This window comes from Amphibalanus amphitrite, unplaced genomic scaffold (genome assembly GCF_019059575.1).
Source record: "Amphibalanus amphitrite isolate SeventyFive unplaced genomic scaffold, NRLGWU_Aamphi_draft 001159F_arrow, whole genome shotgun sequence".
Taxonomy (NCBI): Eukaryota; Metazoa; Arthropoda; class Thecostraca; order Balanomorpha; family Balanidae; genus Amphibalanus; species Amphibalanus amphitrite.
The window spans coordinates 49,715-69,740 of record NW_024882653.1 but is presented as its reverse complement, the minus strand read 5'-3'; the positions used below and the strand labels follow the sequence as shown (position 1 = coordinate 69,740).

The window sequence follows — 20,026 nt, the reverse complement described above, 5'->3', positions numbered from 1 at the left end:
CCAACCTGTCCTTTATGCATCAGAGCGAATATCAGAGCGAATTTATGCAAGCTTGTGCGCCTGCGAGTATGAAACGATTACGATCCTATAACGATTACCATCCATTAATGTGTCATGACCCCGATTGTGCGAATTCGATTGTTACGACCACGGATCACGATTAATGTCGAATGTTTTATTACGGATGTTACGGACGATGGCGACTTAATTATGTGTTATTATTTGTTATCATGTATCAAACTGTTGTGCATCTATGCTTGAGACGTACCGTTACAACTTTTCCTCGTGGCGGTTTACTTTTTGGTAGACATGTTTGAAACGTATTGTCTTAAGTTCTAATGCATTTAAAAAGCAGGCTGATGAAGGAGGCAGCAGCCCCCGAAAGCTACCGATCATATACATATTACTGGTGTCGAATAATTCGTTTCTGAATATTTACCATGTCCCAGTACAACAATTCCATATTTAAGATCCTGATCAGATATAACTGTAGATCCACAGACTCCAACGACAGAGAGAGAGAGAGAGAGAGAGAGAGAGAGAGAGAGAGAGAGAGAGAGAGAGAGAGAGAGAGAGAGAGAGAGAGAGAGAGAGAGAGAGAGAGAGAGAGAGAGAGAGAGAGAGAGAGAGAGAGAGGAGAGAGAGAGAGAGAGAGAGAGAGAGAGAGAGAGAGAGAGAGAGAGAGAGAGAGAGAGAGAGAGAGAGAGAGAGAGAGAGAGAGAGAGAGAGAGAGAGAGAGAGAGAGAGAGAGAGAGAGAGAGAGAGAGAGAGAGAGAGAGAGAGAGAGAGAGAGAGAGAGAGAGAGAGAGAGAGAGAGAGAGAGAGAGGAGAGAGAGAGAGAGAGAGAGGAGAGAGAGAGAGAGAGAGAGAGAGAGAGAGAGAGAGAGAGAGAGAGAGAGAGGAGAGAGAGAGAGAGAGAGAGGAGAGAGAGAGAGAGAGAGAGAGAGAGAGAGAGAGAGAGAGAGAGAGAGAGAGAGAGAGAGAGAGAGAGGAGAGAGAGAGAGAGAGAGAGAGAGAGAGAGAGAGAGAGAGAGAGAGAGAGAGAGAGAGAGAGAGAGAGAGGAGAGAGAGAGAGAGAGAGAGAGAGAGGAGAGAGGAGAGAGAGAGAGAGAGAGAGAGAGAGAGAGAGAGAGGAGAGAGAGAGAGAGGAGAGAGAGAGAGAGAGAGAGAGAGAGAGAGAGAGAGAGAGAGAGAGAGAGAGGAGAGAGAGAGAGAGAGAGAGAGAGAGAGAGAGAGAGAGAGAGAGAGAGAGAGAGAGAGAGAGAGGCAGAGAGACCTGACAAAGCGACAGAGCGCAGCGGGCGGGGTGGCCTTTGGCCCACCTTCCGGTGCATTCCTGTGCTCGCGCCGACTGTCAGCCTTTCAGGGCTATATAGAGTTGGTCGCGGGCGCTGGCGAGCCTCTACTGTCCTCACCACCGGCCATGGGATGGACCGCAGTCGACCTCCAGAGCTTCAGCACGGTCAGTGGCTCTCGCAGTCTGTCCGTTCAGTCTAACGGTAATGAAATATGTAGGGTATTGGATATATAAAGTCTGTTCACCCTAAAGTCACCCTTGAATCTCTTATGATTGAAGATAAGTTTTAAATATAACTCTTAAATATAAAATATAAATAAATAAAATATAAATAAAAAGATAACTCTTAAATATAATATTTCAATTGAGTATTGGCTAAGCATTCAAATCATATTAACACATGCGCAGTTAGATACTGGTTCCCACCTTATTATTGCTTAATTATAAGACAGGCACTGAGAGCAGAACTCGCACCTCGTACCGTACGCGGCAGGCTGACCGGACGGTGATGACGTCACGGCCGGTGCTGGCGCTGGCGCTGGGACTGGTGCTGATCGGGAGCGGCGCGGCAGCTCCGCTAGAGAACGCTACGCCGGCTCAGGTCGCCCAAGCTGTGGTGAGTCACGCCAAAGAGCCACAGACCACATGATTTATGTTACCTGTCATGCATGAGCCCATAAAATGTTTTGTCCAACTACGTTTATTTATTTTGTCGTGGCTCTCTTGTCCACAACGTTCTTTTTCATGTGAGAAAAAAGAGAAGCACAAACAAAAATACATTTTCATTTTTCATATATTTTATAACCGACCTCAAGAGTAGGCCAATACAGAATTGGTGTTGAATAATGCGTCTTGAGATTCAATTTGATTTTAAAAACATCCAGAAGTTACCCTTCCGTTTGTCTTTTGTCTTTTCAGGATTCAGATAAGCTAAGTCAATGACTTCTCATTTTGTGGCATAAAGCTTTCAGCATGCGGTTGGCATCTGGGAGCACACAAAGCTAATGGCTAAAACCTTCCTGACTTACTTTATAGTCTGTTGTACCGTTTCGTTACCTGATACTCCGCTGCTAAACGTCCACAGCTTTGTTGGTTTCTTGCTTGTTCAGCGACCCAACGCCCTCTCGATGTTATCCACCATGTTGTGTGTATTGTTCCCTAACACAGACGTATATTCAGGGCTACTTTATCAGGTTTGGTCACACCAATCACACCAAACTGCGAGAGGCAGACAAATCTGGAGCCCTGAAAATCCTCTCGGACGATATCAGAAAATTTCAAAAGTTTGCTGGTCTAAAGGAGACAGGTAAGTTCATGCCAGCTGGTATATATAATGATGCCTCCAATTGTGATAAGGACATATATTTGTATCGTATTTTTATGCAAGCAATGACGTGGTTCTATATTTCGCTTGTTTCCTTGTCCCAATGACACACATGGCAAGTGAATTGTGATCGAAAGAAATGCTGCTTCATCTTTCAGCGTGCGTTTGTTTGTCTTTGAGTTCGTTTCGCATTTTTCCACAGGCGAACTGGACAACGCCACTCAGGCCAAGCTGACGGAGCCCCGCTGTGGAGTCAAGGACAACGTGGGCAGGGCCGTCAGAAAAACAGGCCGTCGCAAGCGATGGGCCCTGCACGGTGGGTTGTATGCAATGCATGCTTCGGCGGGAGAACGTCACCAAATTTCATTCAAATAACAAGTAATTGGAAAATGTCAAATTGAAAAGCAGCATTTGCTTAGTTAAATCGCGTATCGTAAAATTGGCTACAAGTAAATTATTTAACTATTATTAAAGACAAGCAATTTAATTATTCCCAGCGTTGATCGTGAATATCACCAGAAGTTAAATGTTGATAGTGCCTAATCATTAACTAATTATATAGTGTCTCGTTAGTGTCACCTGTCAATGACTGGATCGTTTCCGTCCCTGTCGCAGGTTCGCGATGGACCGCACCCACTCTCAACTACTCCATAGAGAACGGCCCCACGTCGGTGAACTCCCAGGGCGCCACCGACGACCTGCTCGAGGACGCGCTCAACACCTGGGCCCGAGAGGCCAACATCAACTTCAGGAAGGTCCCCAAAACACAAAAGGGAACGCATATTGAGGTCAAGTACGTCTCAACTGTTTTGGCCTGTCGTATATCATTAAATATGTTATTCTGTGCCGAAACATTCTGCCGAGCATCGCTCATACGGCAGCATATTTCGTGCTGTTTGACGAGAATTTTAACCCTCGCCGGAACTATTGGTTTTCTACATACGCGCCGGCCGAGGGGGGGGGGGGCGGGTACGACCCCCCTCGCCGTTTCGCCCCTGGTGGAGGTAGCGCGTCGCGGAAAAAACGAACGTGTGCGCCGTTACGAGACGCAGAGATTGGTGCCCGATTTTAAGGTCCTAGGTCAACCGGTGACCTCTGAGGTCAGGTCAAGTACCCCAAGGTACGGTTCAGTTTTTGGTGAATAGCTTCGCAAAAAACGGCCGCAGAGCCGCGATTTTGGCAGCATCGTGTTCGCCTCGCTCAGGCGCGTCGAATGATATACTTTTTGTTCGGGTCAGGTCAACTTGGGGTGTTGACCTCAGGTCAAGGTCAGGTCAGCACCCCCAGGTCACGAAGTTGGTCGAAAGAGGTTATATCGCATATCATTCGATTCGGCAGGTCTTCCTGAGTCCATTGGTGGCTTTCCCGACTCGCTAGCTCAATTTGATCGGGAGTTATTGACGAAAAACTAATATGACCTTGATGACGTCATAAATGACGTCACGCAAGGTCAACATTGCAAAATTGACGCATCTAACCTTGCAAGGAGTGCATCAAATCACGACTATGTGTGCTTGAGATAGTTGGAGATCGTTCCCGGCGCCAGAATAGCAGTTTTCATTTTTCCCCATTGACTTAATGGTGAGGTCACGAAAATGACCTGACCTCATATGACCTTTAGGAAAAATCCGAGATATACAAGTTGTGAGACTTATAATGGATACTAGATCCTGCAAGTTTTATTTCCCTGTGACATCTCCTCTGGCAGTGAGGGCGTTGCGAAGTTGCGACATCTGAAGACCGTGCAGAAGTTCACTTATGACGTCATAGGTCAGTGACCTGACCAGACCCAAAAATGCAGTTGGTGTCAAAAGATCCGGCTTGAATCAAAGGTCAGGTATGCCAAGTTTCAGCTCTCTATCGCCAGCGTGTTCGGAGCTATCGCGAAAAAACCCATGGGGGGCGGCACCCGCCCCCCCCCCCCCCTCGGCCGGGGAGGGTTAAAGGGACTATCCCACCTTTAACATGGGGTTTGAGTTGAGATAGCCAAGTTTGCGGCGAGGTTCAGAAACCACTATCTATCTAGGTTGCAACCCCCGCGGCCTCTTGGTGTTGAAGAAATTCGTTCCCTTCATTTGAAAATGGGTCTTGCGCAAGGCCCTATCTTCAACATGGAGCGACCGTTAGTGTGACGTCACCTCGTTTAGTCATTCTGATTTAAATGGGTTTGTTCGTTGAAAAATCACTTAAAACTTGGTCTGAACTTTGTTGTGGTGCCTACAGAGTAAAAAGAATCAGCTTTATGACAGTAATGTGGCCTGGGGAAGGAGGTAATTTTGGGCTGTGACGTCACATATTTGAAAGTTTGTGTTTGGAATATGGGAAGCCTAAGATGTTTAATGAAAAATAAATGCCAGAACCGTGTTCCTGATCATCCAATCTATAAAGTCGGGCACAATTTAACTGGTTTTAACAACATTTTAGAAGGTGGGATAGTTCCTTTAACCCGCGAGTTGCTGGGGGGGGGGGCGTTAAACGCCCCCACTTTTTTCGCCGGGCCATAGCATAAAAACGGCGCGCCGCAGGCGCGCCAAATTTTGGGTACCTGTAGGGAATTGATTGAAGTTTATTGTGACAAAGTTTAAAAAAAAATCAGTCGGAAAATTTTTGAGATATCGAGGTTTTAGTGACGTCATGATTTCTGAGTTTTCGACCAAAAACGGCATATGTTCAAAAAATCATATAAAATCACAGAATAGACATATAGACATGCCATAAACGCCATTAGACTGCCAATACCATGGAGAATCAAATAGCTATCTTCGATTATTGATTATCGTTCCGCATTTTCCAAAATCTTGAACTGAATCTTGGCAATTTCTCGTGACTACTTCACGACCATGATACATGAATTTCTTAAATTGAACTTTTTTAACCAAACACGTACACATATGATAAAATGAATGTCACCATCGTGTTCTACGCCCCAAATTACCCATAAAACATGTGTCACAGGCTGCGAATATCAGTTTTTATTTTCGGGGATATGTGCCTGCCCGGTTGACCTGACCTTGACCCTGACCTATGCTTGACTGACCCCTGTATGGAGCTGACACTCTTGTAGGCCTTATATGATGGATTGTGCACCGTTTTGACAGAGTTTATGACGAGAGGCGCCCATTGCGAAGTCCTGAAGTCCATGCTACTGAAAGCCCGATTTCAGGTGTTTGACCTGACCTTGACCTGACCTGTGACCTCAAAATTCAACTTTAAAGTACTCATCTGAAGCGTCTCGTCGCGTTCTTTCGTTTGCCGCCTCGTGCGTTTCGCTGCGCCTATTGGTTCTCGAGTTATCGGCTGGGGGCGTTTAACGCCCCCCCCCCCCCCCCCCAGCAAACGGTGGGTGGCGAAATACCCCAGCAACTGCCGGGTTAAGAGTTGGTTATATCATAGCTGATAGCCAAGTTCGCTTAGGCCCTTACAACAGACCCAAAGGGCAAGGACCTGTTTATCATACAAAATACAATCCAGTTGTCAGCGCACAACAACCCTTGAACATATACAATAAGCATACCGAGTTACCGAATACTTCTGTTACTAACGAATGTCGTATAGTGTTTGTCTAATGAAGAAACAACCTGCGGTTATGCTCACTGCAGCCCCATGAGTCGCGCCGAAGTCAAGCAATGCGGGACAGCATGCTTCAGGCGCTGTATTTGAGAGCCATCTGTTAGCAGAAGCAACAACTACCAAGCAGTGCGGTACAGCATGCTTCAGGCACTGTGCTTCAGAGCCATCTATTGGCAGAAGTAGAAACTACTTAGCAGCTATGCGGCACAGCATGCTTCAGGCGCTGTATTTGAGAGCCATCTGCTGGCAGAAGCAGCAACTACCAAGCAGTGCGGCACAGCATGCTTCAGGCGCTGTGCTTGAGAGCCATCTATTGGCAGAAGTATAAACTACCAAGCAGCTATGCGGCACAGCATGCTTCAGGCGCTATTCTTGAGAGTCATCTATCTGTTCATGGATAGATGAACAGATACATGATGATGAACAGATGATGATGATGAACAGATAGATCGATAGTTCCGCAGTGAACTATCGATCACTGCGGCACAGCATGCTTCAGGCGCTGCATAATTCAGAGCCATCTGTCGGTAGGAAAAAAATCTACTAAGCAGTGCGGCACAGCATGGTTCAGGCGCTGCATTTGCCAGTTGGTACAGGGCAGCTGAGTTACTGGGTACCAGTCTACATTTGCTCAATGGGCATTGGCCGGGCATCGGTCTATTTAAGCCTACCAATGCAGTGATGTTTTAGCCGACAGCGAATCACTTGAAACCATTGGCGGTTCCAGAAAGGTGGCCTCGAGCGCTGCGGGGAGGGCGCATACCTACCCCCGAAAAATCTCAAAATTCAAAACTCTTCGGATCTCGATTTCTTATGCATTGCTATGCTGTATAAAGTATCAATAATAGCTATTTAGTTTTCTTTCTATTCTATATAAAAAACAATTTGCATCGATTCCGGCCGCTGTGAAGGGGTATTTGCCTCAAATACTCCCCCACCCCCACCCCCGTTGGATCCGCCAGTGCTTGAACAATGTTAACATCAAAACATTTTCATTTTTAGATATTATGCATCTTTCGGATACCTACCGTCCCGACCACCGCAGGTTTGAAGTTCGATAAAAATCCCGCTCGCTGCAAATCCCGATCACCACAGGTTCGCAGTGTAATGCCGTGCCGATCACATGTTCGTAGTATAATGCCGTGCCGATCACATGTTCGCAGTGTAATGCCGTGTCGATCGCCACAGGTTCGCAGTGTAATGCCATGCCGATCGCCACAGTTCAGCAGTGTAAAGCCGAGCCGATCGCCGCAGGTTCGCAGTGTAATACCATGCCGATCGCCGCATGTTCGCAGTGTAATGCCGTGCCGATCACATGTTCGCAGTGTAATGCCGTGCCGATCACATGTTCGCAGTGTAATGCCGTACCGATCGCCCCAGGTTCGCAGTGTAATGCCGTGCCGATCGCCACAGTACCGCAGTGTAATGCCGTGCCGATCGCCCCAGGTTCGCAGTGTAATGCCGTACTGATCGCCGCAGGTTCGCAGTGTAATGCCGCGCCGATCACATGTTCGCAGTGTAATGTCGTGCCGATCGCCCCAGGTTCGCAGTGTAATGCCGTGCCGATCGCCACAGTACCGCAGTGTAATGCCGTGCCGATCGCCGTAGGTTCGCAGTGTAATGCCGTGCCGATCGCCCCAGGTTCGCAGTGTAATACCGTGCCGATCGCCACAGTACCGCAGTGTAATGCCGTGCCGATCGCCCCAGGTTCGCAGTGTAATGCCGTACTGATCGCCGCAGGTTCGCAGTCGGTGAGCACGGGGACGGAGATCCATTCGACGACAAGGGCGGTACCCTGGCGCATGCCTTCTTCCCCATATACGGCGGCGACGCGCACTTTGACGACGCCGAGTCGTGGTCCATCAACTCGAAGCATGGCTCTAACCTATACGTGGCTGCGACACACGAGTTCGGTCACAGCCTGGGCCTGGCGCACTCCCAGGTGAACTCTATGATGAGCCCCTGGTACCAGCGGCCGGAAAACCCCGCCGCCAGGGACCTGCTGGCGCAGGACGACATCGACGCCATCCAGAAATTGTACGGGAAAAGAAACGCCGCCATTTCGCCACCTCCCCGCCTCAAGAAACCGGGTCCGGAAATTTTGCCGAACGGCGGTGCGGGCGTGCAGAGGCGGTGGCAGGTCCCGACTTATCACCAGCCTGTGTATGGGGGCTCGGTCAACCAGCCCCGGAGCTACGCAGGGCATCGCAGGGGCGGCTACTACCCAACCCAGCGCGCGGCGCCGCGGCGACCCTACACGTTCTCGTGGTCGAATTTCGGCATCAACTTTGGACAGGACATGTACTCGTACATCACCGAGGACAGACGGGCCGAGACGAAGGCGCATGGTGACGCGGCGCTGTGCGCGGACGGCCGGCTGGACGCGGCTCTCATGGACCGCGACACGATGTACGTCTTCCGAGGCCACAGCTACTGGCGGCTGACGGAGACGGGCGTGGCCACCGGCTACCCGCGCAACATCAGCGCCGGCTGGGACGGCCTGCCGGCGCCGCTGGACGCCGCCCTCTACCACAGCGCCACCGAGCGCATCTACATGTTCAAGGTGAGGTTCAAGGAACAGCGAACAGCAACTACAGTGTCCACAGATCCTGGCTAAATACAAAACAAGGTCGAAAGTGTGCCTTGACGGGCGGCATATGTGGACACTGGACAATCAAATGTTTGATTCGGTTTCATATCAACCGTCAACCTTCCATTGCTTATGTGATACTCGTTATCACCTTGATTGCGAGGAATCATGTCTAATGTCTTCGTATGCGTCATTTAAGTTACCTATGGCTTCCATCTACCCCTTTCTACTGCAGGGCCACAGAGTATGGAGATTCACCGAGAACTACACTATCGAGTTCGGCTTTCCGAAGCCCATCGCGGAGGTGTTTCCCGGTATGGCCGACGGCGACCTTTCGGCTGCTTTCGAGCTGGGTCAGCCCGGTCGCGTGTACATGATCCGGGGCGGTCAGTTCTGGCGGCCGGACTTGCCCGCTCCTCGTCCCCTCTCCGAGTGGCCGGGGATGCCCGACACCATCGACGCCGCCACAAGGTACAGCAACGGCAAGACGTACTTCTTCAGCGGACAGAACTACTACCGATTTGACGACGTCAACCTTCGAGTGAGTTACAAACAGTTCATAGAAGTTAGAACGCGCAAGCCTGCTATTGATTTGTGGGTGGGGATTTGTGTCAGATTTAAAATTGCCCGAAAATGAGAAATTGCATTTTTATCATGCGTGGAAGCGGATAAAGTTGATGCCCACACGCACTAACGCCTAACTAATGTCCCTGTTGACAAAAACAATCGAAAATGAGCACCATCGTCGGTGTTAAGTTCGCCGAAGAGAACACTTAGCTCTTGCAATGCAAAGATGCTATGCAGCGTCCCCTCCTGTACATTGTCGACCGGCGTGTTCTGCCCGCAGGTGGACAACAGCAGCGACATCCCGTTCCCGAGGAACACCGGCCAGTTTTGGTTCCTGTGCAAACGCTAGTTCAGCCGGCCTTCAGCAGCGCGCGGAGGCCGGTGCGGCAGCTGAACGTCCAACTTGTCCAGCTGCTCGTGTGTGTTACGTGCTCGCAGAGTGCACTCGTCTGACGGCCATGCACGGTGGTGTATACACGCTCCAGTCTACCACTAAATACACAGATAACGAATGCAATGGCTGTTATGCATGTCACTCATCGCGTGCGATAGCATTGATGATTGCGCAACATCCCTGTTTTGTAGCACCACGGATGTTAGAAGTGCTTCTCACTCATGGACATGCAGCGGCAAAACCATCCATGGCACCGGACATCTTTTCTTCAGCGTAATCGTGTAGAACCATTTACATATTATTGTCGGTATAATATGAATATAATGATGATGATGGATTGACCACTGTCGCTATTGTAGGTAGGGGAGAGCGGGGCCAGTTGAACCACTTTTTATATATTGACATGCACAGCGAGATCTAGTTGTCATATCGAAAAATGCACAATGCCATGAAAAAATATGCTCTTTTGGCTTTATTTTAAGATATGTAAAATTATGTTTCAAACATATTTTGCTGCCAAACGCATGCTTATAAAACAGCTCTACGCCCGTTTCAAATGACCCCGATGCGAGGGTCAATTGAAGCAGCCCATGGGGTCAATTGCACCTATCCTTAACAATATGGGATGTTTTCCTCTTTAAGGCCACTTTCTTAAGGAGATATTTTGTCCGGTTTACTTTTCCAAATGCTACATTCAATAGGTCGTTGGAAAGCTAAAAGTGCAAAGTTCCTCATAATAGGTGACATAAAGTACATAGACTATGGTAAAATGGGCGGATGAGAAAAATGAGAAATATCTCAGGCTATAGTGTGCTTTCAAGCAAAGGGCTGGAGAAAAAGGGGTAAAAAAATTGAGCTCTATTAAACTACTATTTCAGTTTAAAAGCTCATTTCAAAGGTGGACTATTTCCTTTAATGTTTACAGCCCCTGAACAATAGCCATTGCAAAGGTCACCGGGGTCCATTGAAACGGCCTGTGGCCCTGTTTCAACTGACCCTCAGAGAAGCGTTTCAATTGACCCCATCCGCTCCCGCCATCTCGCACGCGCCGTAAAGCACATGTCAAACGAGCTGGAGGGACGGCATCATGCTGAATGAAGGGACAAATAAGATGTTATTCCGGAGCCAGGAGTTCTTCTTTCAGCAAACAAAGGTTTATGAGATATCACAAAATATTCATAAGAACGATTTCTCCCAAACGCCCCTCAAAAACACAAAAACAAGTGTCAAATCAAAATTACCGTCCGTTTGCCGCCCAAACGCCGTTGACAAAGGAAGTGGTCGAGCGCGGATGCGCAGTGGTGTCGGCAACGCCATATGTTGCATGCTGTTGAAAATAAAGCCATGTTTCATCTGACCCCGTGTTTCAACTGGCCCCGCTCTCCCCTACCATCCTAGCATAGGGTTATTATTGATAGGAATATGAACACCGGGCAGGGTATCTACCTGAATAAAGCATAAAACACCAGAACAGTTACCTAAGGCCGATAGGATGTCGGGCATTTCACTGGTCGTCCTTTAAAAGAGATATTGTTCATTTTCCTTTGCTCATTGACTCTCGAAGCTGCTTGACTCGACCGCTAGCCACAACATATCTCAAATATGCTCGTTGGAAACTATAATTGCCTCGGCGCTCTCGTGCCTGTAGTTGCGGAGATAAAACTGTGCTAGAACCTTCCACTAAACCACTTGAAAAAATACAACATAATTCAAACATTTATTGCAGTGAATCACCTAAAACAAGACTTTACTTCAAAAACTTCGATTCGAGTGCTGTGCTATGTCGGCATATGTCTGACGGCCTGCCGTGTCGGCTGAGCGGCCTATCAGGGCGGCTGACCAGATACTCGGCCTTCGGGCGGCTGAGCTGAGCGGCTAGCCGCAGGCGGGCAGCCGGTACTCGGTCTCCAGGCGGCGAGCTGAGCGGCTAGCCGCAGGCGGGCAGTCGGTACTCGGTCTCCAGGCGGTGCTCGGTGGTGTAGTAGTCGTAGACGGCGATGGTGGCCGGTTTCAGCCGCTGCACCACCGCCTCCTGCAGGACGCGCACATCGAAACAGAGCGTCTTCTTGACCAGCTGGTCAAAGTAGAGCGCCAACACCGCCTGGCGCACCTCCCAGCGCCGGATCACATTGCTCCGCACCAGCTCTTGCAGAACATAGTCAATGGCGACGAAACCGGAGAGCATCTCGATCTCGATGATGGCCATGTTCGACGCCGCATCTGCGGCAGTGTATGAGGCACATATCTGCAGGATAAACGTCTGACAGAGTCCTGTTTGAGCGGGCCGTATGTCGTGCTTAATCTGGAATGCCTGCTTGGCTTTTGTCTCCTTCAGACTGTATCTCAGGACGGTCTGTGCCATGATACAGCCAGAGCCGGCGGCGGTGACGGACACCGTGGTGGGCAGCTGCAGCGGCCGCAGCTCGGCCTGCTGGTGCAGCAGCCGGTTGCTGGCCGTCACCTGGAACTGGCGTCGGAACGTGTTGCCCGAGGTGACGGTGACGTCCACGTTGTGCGCCTTCAGCTCGTTGGAGCGCCGCTCGACAGCCACCAGTGCCGACAGCGCCACCACCGTGTCCTGCGTGGACACCCAGCCGCCGTGGCCGTTGCGGCGCCGGTCCAGCCAGCGGACGGCCGCGGCGACGTCCGTCTCGTGGCCTCCCAGCCGAAGCAGCGTCAGCGTCATGTAGGCGGTGATCTCCACGTCCAGCGCGCTGCTGCCGCTCCAGCGGCTGGAACGTCCCGAACGCCAGTGGAGTGAGTCCTCGCCGCGCACGGCTCGACGCAGCAGGCCTGGCACGGCCGCCTCCGCCGCCGCCCTCTCACCGGCCTCCAGCAGGGCGTGCGCCACCAGCACCTGAGCGTAGAGGCCGCTGGGCGTGCCGTCGCGCAGACAGCGGACAGCGCGGCGCAGCGCCGCCGAGCCCGAGTCGGCCTCCAGCAGCGCCAGCACGGTGAATGCAGTGAGCGCCAGCCGGCCGCCGTCGGCCACGCCGCCGCTCATCGCCTTGTCGTACAGCCAGCCGACGCGGTTGAAGCATCCGTCGCTGCGCTGGTGCTGCTCCACCCAGCGGCGACTGGCGGCCAGGTCCTCGGCGTCGATCGGCACCAGCTTCCTGGCCACCGCGAACCAGCGCATCACGTACACGGTCAGCCAGAGGGAGCCCTGAGTGCGGCGCCAGCGGCTCTCGCCGAACGCCGAGTACGAGCCGTCCGAGTGGCGATACCTCAGCTGCCGCTGGTACCCGCTCAGCATGTTGTCGACAGTTTTCTTCTTCAGCTCAGCACTGAGAATGTCTTTGGCCTTCATGTACTGATGGACCAGGATGTTGGGAACAAGATAGACCATGTTTTGCTCGCCGCACCCATGAGGCACCTTGACGAGGCTCTCCAGTCCGGTCAGCTGGGTGATGGCCTGTCCAAGAGGATCGCCGTAGATGGAGACCACCGCCCGCGACGAGCCGGGAACCACTCGCGGCGAGAAGCCCAGCTCGAACACATGCGTATTAGAGCCACCATCCTTTGCACAGACTCGCTCCGTCAGAGCCTCCTCTTGCGGAAACCCCTCTGGCTTCACCAGGATGTCGCGCACTAGAGCGTCACTCTGGACGCCGATGTCGTTGGGCCTGCCGCACGCCGCGCCGGTGGCTCTGACGGACACCACCAGACTGCGCTGGCCCAGCTCGGTGAACATCACCGGGAACGTGCTCACCGACGGCTGGTCGGTGCCCACGCACAGCGCGCGCTCACGCTGGCCCTGCAGCTGCACGCCGGGAACGTCCTCAAGTCGCAAAATCACCGAAAGCTGCGTATGGAGGAAATTGAAGACGGAGACTTTGAGCTGTAGTAGCTCTCCGCGTTTCACCGAATAGGGCACATTTATTTCAGCGAAGAAGGGTTTGAATACTTTAATCGATGATTGTCCAGATAGTCCCAGTCCCACTTGACGATGGGAGCAAACCGCCGAGCCTATCCACCTGGTAATAGAGTCAGGAAGCTGCTGAGTCAGCCGAATCTGGCCCGATGATCCAAGAGCATATAACTGGAATATAAACGTTTCGGGGAAGAAAAAACGAACGACCGGCTCGAAAGACTCTCGAAAGGTCTCAACCTCAACGTTTGTTTCTTGCGTATTGATAGAAACTGCTACTGTCGTGCTGTTCAGGAGTGGCACTTTCCTATCATCGTCCCCAATACTTGCAAAAGTTTTGTCTTCAGTAGCAGCTGAAGTCTTTGTGCTTGGAGATGTGCCAAAGCTGCCAGGCTTTACAGAACGTTGATTGGATGCAGCTTGCTTGATTGGACCTCTTTGATTTAGTACCGTGAATCCACTTCCAGCGCTTGTCCCTCTTACCGCGGTTCTTACGACACTGTCTGCAGTATTCGTAATCCCTGATTTGCGCGGTCCCGAAGACCCTACCGCTGTCGTTACCGTTGCATAAATTGGATAGCATTTAATGTGCTTTCTAACAGTAACAATGCGCTCAACACAAGGCCGCGTCTGTAGAGCTAAGCCGGTCACCGCTAAAAGGCCCGCCATGTCAAAGGCAGCTACTGAATCTTCGCGCTCATCCATGTAGGTTTCAATTCTTTTTTCTTCATACCAAATTTTCCTGTGATCCCAATATTGGTTTGATCCTTGACGACGCGTTCTGGAAGACGGGCATGATGGCTCCTCGCTGGTTATGTATCGGGTAGGAATCCGCGAACAATGCTCGTAAGAGGTGCGCGCCAGCTTCGGCAGTGCCTTCTCCCCTATAATCAGTCGTGACACCTGACTGAACACCTTGCCGACGCTGACCGTGTTGGAGGTGCCCAGCAGCTGGGCACTGCGGTCCACCGCGTCCACTCCGCAGAGCGAGCCGGGCGACCCAGTGACCGTCAGGGAGGCGGTGTCCCCTGGCCTGACCTGCGCCGCGCTCCACGACACCGATACTTTATTTGGAAGACAAGGTGCCACGCGGACGACTTTGGAATCGGCGACCACCTCTCCCTGGTCGGTTACAGCGTACACCAGCAGACGGAACGAGGGTGCCATTCGGGAGTTGATCACAATCCTCACCGAGTTCGAGTGCACCGGCCCGTCGCCAACAATGTCGCCGCGCGCCAGCACCAAATAGCGCATGGCGTCGGCACGGAAGTTTGCGCTGCGCCTTACGTCGACTGTGACTGTCTGACCGCACTTGACGCCGCCCAGCAGACTCCGGGCGTCAATAAGCAGAAACGATTCGCTGGGAGAGTACCAGGCGCGCACCAGAGGCAGCGAAAAACGCTGCTCCGTTCCCAGGGTGCGTCCTTTGAATGTTATGTAGGCAATCTCGTCATACTGCGCTGGCACGACGTAGATCACTCTCCCCGAGCTATCTGTGCGGTAAACTTTGCATTTCTCGCGGGGAGAGCCAGTGTTTGCATTTTTCATAATGGGTGGAAGCCTATTTGAAGATTTCTTTGCCATTTCTCGATAGTAATAGACGGTGTGACAGATTTCTACTTGTTCGCTGGTCACTGGGGAGCCATCTTGTCTTTCAAAACGGACCGTCCCATAATAGTCCAAACCTGGTTTGATAAACTTGGGTGATTCGTCTTTGATAACTTTAAACAATTTGGTGCTTTTGACAGGCACAACTACTTCTGATAGTTGGCTGATGCCCGTACTTGCTTCAGTTACATTAGTCGATACCATGTACTGCGTAATATGGTGAGGAATGCCCGACGAGCCGTGTAGTCTTGACATCGATACGTGGATTGATGTGCATCCCTGGCCGTCAGTCTTTTGTGAATATTTGTTCTGACCGTTTTCTGAGGTCCCTTGTCGAAATGCATTCGGCTCCTTACTTGTGATAAGCAGGCGAACATCAGCAGCCACCAGAGGCTTACCGAACGTGTATTTGGCGCAGACTTTAACAGTGAGCACCCGCGAGTCACGGTAAAGGACTCCGGGCACGTTGACATCCAATTCGAATCTGGGAGGCACGAACTCTTCTACATCGAACGACTGCTTTGTGGTGGCACCGTCACCGCGGCGCACGTGGATCGTCCAGCGGCCCAGCGGCGGCTCCTGGGTCAGCTGAAACTCTTTCTGCACGAGGCCGACGTCCATCCGAACGTCGAGCCACTGCGCCAGACGGGTGCCCTCGGGCGCCGTTATCCAAATCTCCTTGATAGTATCGTCGAGTGCCGTGAAGTCCTGACGAAGCGAGAGAACTCTCAGCTTGACCGTTTGGCCAGGTCGGTATTTGGCCTTGTCCGTCTGCACCAGGGTTACTAGTACCTTGGGCTCAACGCGAACCTTGGACCATACCGCAGCCTTACCTTGGACCTTGACGTAAATGTAGCTTGCCTTAAGTGTCTCCGGTACTGACACGCCAAAACAGGAGGTGGTGGCACCACTACCCGCCGGTACACGTTTGTTATCCTCGAACACACTTCTGCCATTCTTGCTGTTGGCGAAGCCAACGAAAACTTCAACCGTGTGTCGTGATATTCTCGACGATCGGTGCTCGCGGATCGGGGCCGGGGCACTGCTGACTGTGGTCCGCGCCGGCCTTCGCTCGGCTATCCGGTCTCCGCTGCGGAGGAGACTCAGAATGTTGGAAAGCCGACGTCGCGTGTCTCCCGTCGTCCGCTCAACATTCACTACTGGCTCAAAATTCGCAGAGATCGACCGATCAGCGCTCGGCTCGGATTCTATCAACGTTCTCGTCTGGGAGGGAACGTTGAACACGGTGACGCAGACCCTCTCCTCGGATCCAGCCCGCCACACCTTCGGCGCCACCAGCAGCGCACCACTGTCCACAATGCCGGCGAAGGTGTCGGAGGCCTGCAGCAGCAGCAGTGGCAGCAGCAGCGATGGGGGCAGTCTCGGGCGCGCCATGTTCGGCCGCTCCGATCGCGCAGGGAACAGTGAGGTGCCAGTATACGGCCGGTCGGCTCGTTCCCTCGTCACGTGGGTGTGACGGCCGGTGTCACCGGTGAGCGGCGCTGACGTGACGGTCACCCCGGCAAATGTCACGTGTATCCTGGCCGCGCTGACGGTCGGGGACGGCCAGCCTGTCACGGCCGTCAGGTGGCCATGTGGTGGGCCGGGAGGACAGAGGTCACCGGAGCGGGCGGCAGGCGGCCGCCACCCCGCTGCCAACTGTCGCATGGCCATCGGAGCGGGAGACAAGCCAGCTGTGTTTGTCGCATGGTGTCAAAGATATAATGCTCTCAAGAAACAGGTATGGACTATGGATAATTGCAGCATAAACGAACAGCACAACTGGCATACCTAACCTATGATTCAAGCCAGATCTAGTGATATCAGCCGCATTTCTAGGTCAGCTCAGGTCAGGTTCAGATCACTTAGGCCGTCTAAAGCACACCTCTGCACGGTCCAAAAATATGACAGCTTTGTCCGTACGGAATTTAACACAGAACCCTATGGGCGCATCCGGTCCGTACGGAAATCGTGTGCGCTCCGTGCGGACCGTATCCGAACAGCAATCAGCTGTTGATTTTCCGTCAGCACTCCGCAAGCGTTTCGGAAGCGGTTGCTACGGAAACGAAATAACAAAGTCCGACAAGTTGAACTTTTCTGCGGAGAACGCAGGCGGAACGGACGCGGACAGGTGCAGTCTTCCGTCTTCGAGTTTTCAATTGCAGATTTAAGAAAGAATTTCGACTTTTTCAACATGAAGCAAGTAAATATCATTTCCTTGGCATGGCAACACTCTGTGGTACTAGTCAATTACTATATTTTCTTTGTTAAGCCTCGCGGGCCCGGGGTGGGGGGCGTTTCCCCCCCCCCCCCTGGCGAATGTTTGCGATAGCTCCCGAACGCTTAGGGATAGGAAAGCGAAACTTTCAGTACCTTTTCTCCCATCAATTTGACATCTTCTAAAGTAAAAAAAATTGGACCTAGCCCCCTTGATGACGTCACAAGGTCCATTTTTCTAGACCTCTGCACGGCAAACGTCACACATTCAGAGGGGTATTCCTAAGCATTAGCCCCTCTGAATCAAAATGCTGCAATTTTGAAATTCAATATTTCCGATTTAAGGCATTTCTCGATGTTGTGAGTGCCGAAACTGGTAATTGTGAGCCAGGGACCCCATTTTGGCTATCTCAACTCAAATCTAATGTTAAGGTGGGAGGGTCCCTTTAAAGTACTCATCTGAAGCGTCTCGTCGCGTTCTTTCGTTTGCCGCCTCGTGCGTTTCGCTGCGCCTATTAGTTCTCGAGTTATCGGCTGGGGGCGTTTAACGCCCCCCCCCCCCCAGCAAACGGTGGGTGGCGAAATACCCCAGCAACTGCCGGGTTAAAGGGACTATCCCACCTTTAACATGGGGTTTGAGTTGAGATAGCCAAGTTTGAGGCGAGGTTCAGAAACCACTATCTATCTAGGTTGCAACCCGCGCGGCCTCTTGGTGTTGAAAAAATTCGTTCCCTTCATTTGAAAATGGGCCTTGTGCAAGGCCCTATCTTCAACATGGAGCGACCGTTAGTGTGACGTCACCTCGTTTAGTCATTCTGATTTAAATGGGTTTGTTCGTTGAAAAATCGCTTAAAACTTGGTCTGAACTTTGTTGTGGTGCCTACAGAGTAAAAAGAATCAGCTTTATGACAGTAATGTGGCCTGGGGAAAGAGGTAATTTTGGGCTGTGACGTCACATATTTGAAAGTTTGTGTTTGGAATATGGGAAGCCTAAGATGTTTAATGAAAAATAAATGCCAGAACCGTGTTCCTGGTCATCCAATCTATAAAGTCGGGCACAATTTAACTGGTTTTAACAACATTTTAGAAGGTGGGATAGTCCCTTTAAAGGGACCCTCCCACCTTCAAAAAAGTTAATGAATTGGCATGAAAGTGATGTCCCTTGGTTCAGAAAGAGCGAAAACGAATATCTACCAAATTTCACCGAAAAATATTCACTGGTTTTCAAGATAAGTTAGGCTTTTACTTTTGTTTACTTTTTGGGATCTCCCCTGTTACTAGCGACTTTATTTGGAAGCAATAATTTGGAAGCCTTAAAGTGCGGCAGACGTTGCGCGCCAAGCAGCGTATACCACCACGTGTTAAAGGGACCCTCCCACCTTCAAAAAAGTTAATGAATTGGCACGAAAGTGATGTCGCTCGGTTCAGAAAGAGCGAAAACGAATATCTACCAAATTTCATCGAAAAATATTCACCGGTTTTCAAGATATCAGACTTTTACTTTTGTTTACTTTTTGGGATCTCCGCTGTTCCTAGCGACTTTATTTGAAAGTGCGGCATTTGTTGCGCGCAAAGCAGCATATACCACCGCGTGCTACCAAACGTTTTAGTAAAAGATTTAAAAATCGTTAGATCTCCGCTGACGTCACAAATTCTAAGGGGGCATACCAATGCACTAGCCCCTTAGAATCCGAAAACTGCAAGTTTGAAATTCCATATCTCCGAACCCTCGCCCGCACATGCCATTTTCCCATCCTAGAACGCACATGGGGGGGGGGGGTGGTTGCCACCCCCCCCCCCCGCGCCATTTCGTTCCTGTTGGAGATAGAGCTTAGCAGTAAAGACCAAAAAGATTCTTTGGGAAGAGACGAATCCAATGATACCCAGTTTTACCTTCTCAGGTCAGTCATTGACCTTCCAGGTCAGGTCAAACTAAAAAATGTTGCTGTTTTGGGTCACCGTTGGATATCAAGTGCGCTGCTTATCAAATACCGATGACGATGCTGTTTTCTGGTGCCAAGCCAGCTAGAACCTCTTTGTCACACTATCCGACCAGAATTTTGCTGCTGAGGTCATTTCAGGTCAAGTTAGGTCAAGGTCAATTATATGTGTTTGTATGTCTGTGTGTGTCTGTGTGTATACTGATGTGTGCACCGATTGTTTTTGGGTCCATATCACATGAAATCATGATCTGAGAAGCTTTTACCAAAAATGCAGTCAAAAAACTTCACAAAAAGTAAATTCAGCTTGCCTAAAACGCAATTATCTTAGATGACCTAGGTTGACCTTGACCCTGACCTTGACCCCTGTACATCGTCGAACAACATGTTCCATGATAGGTGGGAGGTAAGACTGGCAAAAAAGGCCGAAATCAGGGTGTCAAAAGCTCACAAGGCCCATGGCAAACGCAAGATGTTGAGAATTGGCCATTTGGGTCATGACATGACCTGGAAAACAAGGTCATATCTCCGAAACCAAAAATCACAGAAACTTGAAATTTTCAGTGGACATCAAGAAAGGATAGACGAGCAGCTATACGAAAAATCAGCCGTCTAGCTCTAAAAATGTTGAGTGCAGAGCAGAAAGAC

At 50.9% G+C, this 20,026-nt stretch overlaps 2 protein-coding genes across 2 annotated transcripts; one reads left to right on the top strand and one right to left on the bottom strand.

Annotated features, from left to right (window-relative positions):
* The first annotated feature begins 1,297 nt into the window (after positions 1–1,297).
* LOC122370679 (matrix metalloproteinase-2-like) lies at positions 1,298–9,865 on the top strand. The gene is made up of 8 exons (XM_043346493.1): positions 1,298–1,462; positions 1,791–1,913; positions 2,477–2,603; positions 2,824–2,937; positions 3,237–3,414; positions 7,932–8,754; positions 9,017–9,322; positions 9,629–9,865. Exons 1-8 carry the CDS (start codon positions 1,424–1,426, stop codon positions 9,695–9,697), a joined length of 1,779 nt encoding a protein of 592 aa, XP_043202428.1. The 5' UTR covers positions 1,298–1,423; the 3' UTR covers positions 9,698–9,865.
* Positions 9,866–11,445: 1,580 nt separating this feature from the next.
* LOC122370678 (alpha-1-inhibitor 3-like) lies at positions 11,446–16,644 on the bottom strand. The gene is made up of 2 exons (XM_043346492.1): positions 12,334–16,644; positions 11,446–12,138 (listed from the first exon to the last, which is right to left on the bottom strand). The coding sequence occupies exons 1-2, from the start codon at positions 16,614–16,616 to the stop codon at positions 11,670–11,672; spliced, it is 4,752 nt and encodes a 1,583-aa protein (XP_043202427.1). The 5' UTR covers positions 16,617–16,644; the 3' UTR covers positions 11,446–11,669.
* Positions 16,645–20,026: the final 3,382 nt, after the last annotated feature.